Source organism: Poecilia latipinna, unplaced genomic scaffold (genome assembly GCF_001443285.1).
Source record: "Poecilia latipinna isolate Pla-1442-1.1 unplaced genomic scaffold, P_latipinna-1.0 Scaffold1247, whole genome shotgun sequence".
Taxonomy (NCBI): domain Eukaryota; kingdom Metazoa; phylum Chordata; class Actinopteri; order Cyprinodontiformes; family Poeciliidae; genus Poecilia; species Poecilia latipinna.
This window is the reverse complement of record NW_015113863.1, coordinates 139,054-147,309: the sequence shown is the minus strand read 5'-3', so window position 1 is coordinate 147,309 and position 8,256 is coordinate 139,054. Positions and strand designations below refer to the sequence as shown.

The window sequence follows — 8,256 nt, the reverse complement described above, 5'->3', positions numbered from 1 at the left end:
GACAAACCCAGAGTTGATTGACGGAGCCATCTCGCGCACCTGATAGTCAAAATGACGAAACACCTCATGGCCCCCCCACCTCACGGAGCCAGATCAGCCAATCAGCGGAGCAGCAGGTGGGGGAGGGGCCGCTGCGCTGAAATATTAATCCGTCTGTGGAGGAGGGGCTTCAGGGTGTGACGCTGCTCTGCTGTTGCTAGGGAGACGGGGGAGGAAGCAGAGAGAGAGAGAGTGTGTGTGTGTGTGTGTGTGTGTGTGAGCGAGCGGTGATGTTGATCCTGCTGCCGTTTGTCGCCATGAAGCTGCAGCTCTGAGGAAGATGAGGGGATGATGAGGCTGCTGGGAGGTAAGGGATGGATGGATGAACGGATGGATTATGAATGGGTGAATGTATGAATGAACGGAGGAGCAGCAGCTGCAGCAGACGTGCAGCTCTGTAACCTGATGCAGCAGCTCCTGTTTCTGCAGCCTGACGCCTCGATCACAGCGTTTCCTTCCCCGTCTGTTTCTGCTGCTGAGCGGGCAGCAGCTAGCTAACCAGCTAGCAGCAGGTGGGGGCGGGGCCTCAGAGCGGGGAGCAGCTAGCTAACCAGCTAGCAGCAGGTGGGGGCGGGGCCTCAGCCAGGTATTGTATCCCTCTTGGCTTTCGGCTGGAAGTCAGACGGAGCTGCTGATCAGTATCGATCGGCTGGTATTGATCCTTCCAGAGGAGGCCGGTGCTTCCAGACTGACCCAACAGGTTCTGGTTCTGTTAAACAGCTGGACCGGGTCAGTGCTGAGTGAATATGGCTCTGGTTCTTCTCAGGAAGAGAAAAGTAATGAATAATTCCTTCAACTTGCATTAAAATGACTCAGATATTTTTGTTGTATTTAAAAACACAATTCAGCAGCAACATCCCCACCTTCCTAAAATAATGGCATTTTTTGCCAAAATAGATTTTTTTTTGTCCTTTGACTGAGGCCATCGTTTTAGGAAAAATTACAAAATATATTAGACCTTAAACAAAATAATTGAAATCATAATTTAAAAAATAGTTTAGTTTTCACAGCTAATAATTTATTTTGACCCAAACAGATCAGATCGTTTTCATTTGTGAAAAATATTTTGTTTTCTAGATTTGTCCACAAATTATAAAATAAATGGTTGGTTTTATGTCTGTGGCCCAGAAATCTCTGCTGGTTCTGATCTGTGGATCTTTTGGGTCGTTTTTATCAAACCGGGTCGCTTCTTCTCCTTCATCTTTAGTTCAGCCAACGTTAGGAAATAAGAGCAAACTGGTTTCTGGTTTTTGTCTAGTCACTAACCAGTGGTTAAACTGGTTAGTGACTCTGTTGCCATGGTAACACCAGAGACAGACAGTTAAAGGATCAAAGTGAGAAACTAATAAAGCCGATCATTATTGGTAATCGGACAGTGAAAATGAAAGCTGATCATAGTATCAGTGGTTTTAATGGCGGCGTTGTTTTGGGATGAGAACTGGTTTTTACAGAGGTCAGTGAATGCAGCGTGGTCGCTCCTCTTACAACTTTAAATACTGAACTCTTTATGTTTAGCTCCATATTTGCCGGTTCTCTGTTGCCATGGTAACATGAGTTTCACCTGTGTCCGTTCTGTCTGAATCTGTGGTTTAGGTGCGGACCGGTTCCGGTCCGGTTCTCATCGTTGTTCCTGTTCTGAAGGTTTGGGCCCGAGCTTTAGTGAGACCGACCCATCAGGAGGTTCTGATGGTGATCCGACCGAGCCGCAGATGATCCTGATGACCGATGGATCACGATCACCAAACTACGGATGGATTCCTCCGTAGTTTGAGACTCAGTGAGAGTTCCTCCTGCCGGTTCTGATCCGTTCCTCCTGCCGGTTCTGACCCGCCCAGCTAACGGACCATCTGCTGCTGGGATTATCAGATTAGCTTCATCCTGACCAGCTGCTCTGGGATCAGCTGCTGCAGGTCGGTCCGATCGGACCTGAAGCGGGTCGCTGGTTCTGAGTGGATGGCTGGACGGCAGCATGCTGGGTTGGGTAGGAACACTGATCAATAAGCGCTGGCTGGACCGGCACCGGTCCGGACATGGAGCGGAGAGGAAGGCCCGCTGTGGAGCGGTAAGGTCCGCTGGAGTTCTGGAGCAGATGGTACCGGTTAGCGGGTCTGGGGCGGTGAGTCGCTCCGTCCTCAGCCAATCAGAGGGCTGAGGTCCAGTCGGGTCCACGGCACCGGTTCTGGTGAACTCTGCGGTTTGAGGTCTAACAGAGAGTGAAGGCTTGATTAGAGACAAACTGGTGGATCCATTACTACACCAGAACCTACGGTCCGTTTGTAACTGCAGGGTGTTTTGGTTCTCGGGTTCTACCAGTGGTTCTGGTTGGTCCATCAGTTCATATGAAACCCGGTTCTGATCAATGCAGCTGGAATGTTTTCTAAAATCTGCTGATTTCTTGGCTCTCTATAATTGATGTTTTCCAGGTTTTTATCCAGAACTTCATGATTTGGGTTGTTCTGTTCAGGACTAAAATCATTTGGAAGGAAATAATTTTACATTTTAAACGAAATCCTGAACCTGGAGCTGCGGCGCTCATCCTGCCAGCAGGGGGAGCCGTTCTGCAGAGTCCAGATGTTTTAATGTTTGTTTTCCTGGTTCTGCAGCCGGTCCAGCGGTCCAGCGCTCTGCTCAGCCCGGCGGTCATGTTTGGAACCAGACAGAGTTGGGACATCGCTCACGCCCCCTGCCTGCAGGAGCTCTGGAAGAAAGACCTCTCATTGGACGGTGAGTCAGAGGGTGGGGCCTGAAGGCAGCAGCGTGGCTGCATTCCTCCTGACAGGATACGGGACAGGTGAGTCACACCTGAGCGCCAAGCGGAGGAGGCCCGGGCCTGGCAGGAGGAACAGGTGAGCCGAACGGTTCTGATGGGTTTTCTGTCTCTGGAGGGGAGCGAACACTGGAGCCATTGTTCCAGTCCGAGCTGCACATTCCCAGCTGCGAGTGTGTGTGTGTGTGTGTGAGCGAGCTTAGAGACTTTCCTGAAGAGTTTCTAATCCGTTTCCTGTTTCTGTCTGAGAACCAGAACTATTGCTCAACCTTCACATTGATTCCTGTCAGACTGGAGCGGCACCAGTATGAGTCTGGTCTTGGTTCTGGATCAGAGGAGCTCTGCTCCGATTTGCTAGTCAGGCTGTCAGCTCAGGTTCAGCCTGCAGTCAGCTACTCAGTGCCTCAGCCAGACAGGAGGTGGCGCTCTCCAGACAGTCATGGTGTGGAGACCGAACGGCTCAGCCTGTGTTGTTGCAGCTCAGTGTGCAAATTAATGAATCCGGACTAATCAGAGAACTGGGTTGATCAGAACCGGGTCGGTTCTGTTTGTGGTTCTGCAGGTGGGTCGGTAGTCATTGAAGCAGGTTCAGCTGCAGCAACACGTCCCCCCTCGTCCCGGTCTCCATGGCAGCAGGTCGAAGGTCAGTCCGCGCCGTCGGCTCGGGACGCAAACACGGATAAAAATGGAGCAGGATTGTGGCCCGGCCGGCCAGAGTTCAGAGTTCAGGGAGACTGGAGACGAAGCAAATCGACTCGGTTTGAGGGGGTCAGAGGTCACTAGCTGCTGCTAACTGGGCAGACTGGTTTCCAACAGAACCAGCAGGTTCTGCTCATCAGAGGAACTCTTTAACTCTCCAGTGTTGTGTGTGTGTGTGTGTGTGTGTGTTGCAGCCAGCTCAGTGGACTTCCTGATGAGTGATGGTGAAGACGACGGCTCCTTCCTGTCTCTGCCTGCCGCCTCCTTCTCACAGCGCCCCCCTCTGACCGCTGAGCTCAACACCAGCTCCTCCCACCAGCTGCTCATCCAGGTAAACGGTCCAGCAGGGGGCGCCACTCTGTGAACAGCAGCTGAACGCAGACGGAGCGGGTTCTGATGGGTTCTGACAGAACCTGTCGGTGTGAGGCTGGGTGGAGGTCAGGGGTCAAACCCTGGGTGGAGAGCCACAGAGCGTTGATGCTGTCGATCCTCATCCGTCTGATCAGCTGAAAAACGGAAAACTAAAATCAGGAAAACTGCTGTTTCCACTGCTGCCCCTAGAGGGCAGCGATTGTCAATAGAAGAACTGATACTTTGTGTGAAAACTTTTAAATCCTTCAGCTGATTTGATTCCTGGTTGTTGTAGCTCTGCAGGCTGAGAGCAACTTGTTTTGACAGTTTAGGCCCCGCCCCTTCCGTTCCACCTGTTCCTGGTTGTTGTTCGCTGCTTCATAGCAGAGAAGCGATTATATAGAAGCGCAGAAAGTTTAATTAAAGGTGCCACCACTAGACTCGTCCATCCAGTCCGACATGTAGGAGCCAGAAAAGGAAGGAACTCATCTGGAAATCGAGGCTCAGCAGAGTTAGCCAGTTAGCTAGCGCTAGCACCAAGAATGTTACTGAGTGGCATTTTTGTCTTCTGAATACATGATCCAAATAGAAACTATTAATGTTATAATGCTATAAAAAATGCAGTACAGCTCTGTCCACAAGGAGCTAACAGCTAGCACACAGCGCTAACAGAAGGCACAATGCTACTGCTAGCAAAGCAACGGTCAGGATGTGACATCAACACAGTGAAGCGATTCCTGTTTTTCATTTTAGGTTAGCATTTAGCTTAGCACTTACTGAGTCATCGTTTCCTCAGACAGAACTGAAGCTAGCAGAGGTCACTGAACCGCTTGACCTTGGAGAGGTCCGTCTCTCTGTCCGTCTCTCTGTCCAGTGTCTTCCTAACTGTCCTGTTTTCCTCCATGCCGTCTCGTCCTGCAGAGAGTCTCCTGGTCCTGCTGCTGGACGTCTGTCAATGTAAAAACCTTCATCGTTTCTATCCTCATCCTCCTGGTTCTGATCCGCCTCAGTCTCTCTCTGTAGACGACCTTTCACCTCTGACCTCTAGAGCACAGCGCCCTGTAGATCAGGAACCTGCTGTTGCTGCAGTCTGATCCGCCGTGTGTGTGTGTGTGTGTTCAGACTCTGCAGGACAAGGTGTGTGAGCTTCAGGCCCGGTTCTGCTCGGAAGAGGTTTCCTGCCAGCGGACGGGGGGCGGAGCTTGGACACAGGGGGAGGAGCCTCTGCTGGCCAAGCCTACAGGTGACACTGACCCAGATCTGGATCCAGAACCTTCAGCACTACCAAACCAATCAGAGCGTAGATGCCTGACCCGGTTCTGGTTCTGGTCCGGTTGGTTATGTTCCTGTCTGGTTTCAGGTGTGAAGCCGAATCCGAACCTTTTCAGCCGACCCGAAGAGGAGCAGCTCGTCTCTCGGCTGCACACACAGGTACGTCTGCAGAACCGGACCCACTAAGGTTCTGTGGTTCCGGTCCAGCTGACCGGTGGTTCTGCCTGCAGGTGGCGGCGCTGGAGCAGAAGCTGCTGGATCGGACTCAGGAGGTGGAGAGACTGCGCTCTGAACTGGTGAGTTTGGTTCTGGACCTGGAACCTGGAGTCCAGAACCTGCAAATCAAAGTTCTGACCCAAACTTGGGCTCTTTAGAAACCCTGTTGGGATCAGACTTGGACCCGATACCGAGTCAGAACCGAACAAGAAGTTCTCACTACCACAAAACCAGCAGGAGTAACGGGTCCGATCATGTGGATTAGGTTGCAGCATAAAGTCAGAGCAACTGAAGTCTGATCAATCTTCATCATTGATTGATCAGATCAATCATTTCCTTAATCAGTTCTATAAATAAGGAAATATTTTATCAGCAGCAGAAATTTAACCTTCGCAGCTTTAACTTCTCTAAAACACCAAGATTATAATTTAATCTAATTTCTCGGCTCTAGTCTTGATCTGATAAATGGTCCTCTTGGTTAGAAGCTGCTGTAATGTGGCCACCTGTCCTGCAGGGGGCAACAGACCTGGAGAAGCAGCTGGAGCGGCTGCTGGTGGAGAATGAGCGTCTGAAACAGGAGCTGAAGTCACGCAGAAGCTCAGAGCTCCAGCCTGACGCCGCGGCGGACGGCTGCAGCTGCTGCAGGCATGCTCAGGTGAGTTCGCCGCAGCCTCAGCGGGCGCAGCCTCAGCGGGCAATTCTGACTCCACCCCCTGCGTATGTGCTGCAGGAGGCGGAGGCGCTGCGGCGGGAGGCGGCGTCCTGGGAGAACCGGGCGCGGCAGCGGGAGCAGCGGCTGGCCGAGCTGCAGCAGGAGCTGCAGGAGAGCAGCTGCAGGGCGGAGGCGCTGCAGCTGCAGCTGGACGACAGCAGGAGGCGCCGTAGCGAGGGAGAGCAAAAACTGCATCTGCGACTGCAGGAGTGTGAGGAAGAACTGGCCAGACGGGCGGCGGCGCCCCCTAGAGTCAAGGTAAGGAAACGGAGGAGAGAGATGCAGAAATCTGATGAACCACTTATGTGAGCATGCACACAAGCAGCAGCAACTGGTGCTGCTGCAGCAGATGACCCAGCCTTGTGCTCCTCTGCAGGTGGTGACCCAGACGGTGCAGGTGGAGTCGGCGGACTCGCAGAAGGCGCTGGTGGAGCTGCAGGTGAAGAACGAGTCGCTGCAGGAGCAGCTGTCGCTGCAGAGGCAGCTCCTGCGGGAGCTGGAGGCGCAGCTGCACGACTCGCAGCGCACCTGCACTCAGCTCCGGACTCAGGTGAGAGGCCTCTGTTTCCCGTCCTCTGATTGGCCGTCGTGTTTGGGGCTGGACTTGGTGCAACAGCCTGACGGCCAATCAGAAGCGTCTAGGTGTTGCAGCTCACCTGTGTGTTTCTCTTACCTGTCCGGCTGCAGCTGCACCTCTGTGGCCTTTTAAAAACGGCCGTCAGCAACGCAAAGAGCCGATTGGATCCCGGGTTGTCCAAGGTTGGCCCCGCCCCCTGTGATGTCACAGTCCCCCTCCCAGGCTCCTGAGCTCCCAGATGAACTCAAACTGCTCAGATTAAACATGCAGGATTTATAATCCAGAGCAAAGAAACTCAAAATAACTTCAGTAATTAATTGAATCAAATATTTCTGCTTGTTTACAATAATAATAAAGGAATATAAATGTATTTCCCATCAGTCAGATTACTGAGTTGCCTTTGAATTAGTTTCAGATTAACTTTTTGTTTGTTAAAATGAATCTATATATTTTGTCAGCTGGAGCCCTGGCCTCTAAACGCTTATCATTTTCTGTTTTCTGAAAACTAATATAACATCTCTAAATTATTCCAGTAGTCAGTGAAATAAAAGGTTAAACTGGTTTGAATGGGAAGCTCTGGACCCTGTTGGATTAGCCAGGCAGCTTCCCAGTAGATCACCCAAGATTACAGTTAGATTAAATATTTATGTGGGATTAAGATCTACATGTATTGCATAATTAACAGTTAGCCTAGTGTAGTTAGCCTAGCTTAGCTCAGTGACTTTAAGTAGAGGAAAACTGTGGTCGGCTTCCTGTCTGTGTTTTGTGTCAGTAGTTTGTGTTTGGATCGGTTCTTTAGACGTTTTAACTTCTGCTGAGATAATTTAATGATTATGTATTTTAATCTACTTTAATCTGTTGGTTTACCTGTCTGCATGTTTTACTGAGTTTTGTACGTTAAGTAATGTTTCTTGGGTAATCTGTCCATAGACGCGGTCGGCTCTCTGAGGAAACGTGTCGGCCATGTTTTATTCTCGGATCAGCTGCGTCGTGTTTTAGCGATGCTGAAGGTGATGGAAGGTCCACTGAACTCCAATCTAGAACCACACAGCATTCTGGGAAATGTAGGCAGAGGAAAGGCTTGAGCTAAGCTATCTGGGTAGCATCAATGAACTCACTCACTTTGGTTACCTAGCAACAACCTGCAGAGGAACTTGCAGCAGTTTCACATTTGGCAACCGAACCTCATGACGGCTGAAAAATGAAAACCAGGGATCAAACGGGAACGCTCATACCTCACCGCGCTGCGTGTTCCCCCAGATCCACGTCTACGAGGGGGAGATGCAGCGGGCGCAGGGCCAGCTGGAGGCCGACATGCAGAGCCTGGAGGAGGAGAAGAACCGCCTGATCGAGGAGGCCTTCATCCGGGCCGAGAGCGAGATGAAGGCCGTCCATGAGAACCTGGCAGGTGAGACCCGACGGAGGCTGGAGAGGGTGATGGTGATGATGATGAGGGCTGAAACGATTCCTCGAATGATTCGAGTACCTCAATTATTAAAATTCCTTGATAAAAATTTTCCTGCCTCGAAGCTTCGTTAATTTATTTTTTATCATTTAGCGCGCCGTGTTCCGGCCGGAACATTATTTGCGTTGCGCATCACTCTGACTACCGCCTCCGAGTTG

At 51.1% G+C, this 8,256-nt stretch overlaps 1 protein-coding gene across 10 annotated transcripts in view; it reads left to right on the top strand.

Annotated features, from left to right (window-relative positions):
- The window catches only part of kifc3 (kinesin family member C3), a 45,707-nt gene that overhangs the window by 24,255 nt on the left and 13,196 nt on the right, over nt 1-8,256 (top strand). For 6 of the 10 annotated variants that reach the window (XR_001427680.1, XM_015054378.1, XM_015054375.1 and 3 more), the window contains exons 2-12: nt 2,643-2,763; nt 3,700-3,836; nt 4,778-4,813; nt 4,979-5,099; nt 5,217-5,287; nt 5,359-5,424; nt 5,859-5,999; nt 6,075-6,314; nt 6,433-6,606; nt 6,744-6,815; nt 7,894-8,041. Coding sequence is in view for 9 of the 10 variants with exons in the window: in XM_015054378.1 (XP_014909864.1) it covers nt 2,643-2,763; nt 3,700-3,836; nt 4,778-4,813; nt 4,979-5,099; nt 5,217-5,287; nt 5,359-5,424; nt 5,859-5,999; nt 6,075-6,314; nt 6,433-6,606; nt 6,744-6,815; nt 7,894-8,041 (1,327 nt within the window). In the remaining variant the exon portion in view is untranslated. Of the gene's footprint in view, nt 1-90; nt 347-1,859; nt 2,102-2,642; nt 2,764-3,699; nt 3,837-4,777; nt 4,814-4,978; nt 5,100-5,216; nt 5,288-5,358; nt 5,425-5,858; nt 6,000-6,074; nt 6,315-6,432; nt 6,607-6,743; nt 6,816-7,893; nt 8,042-8,256 lie in introns of those variants that run through there. The other 4 variants (XM_015054379.1, XM_015054377.1, XM_015054372.1 and 1 more) reach the window with 4 other exon arrangements.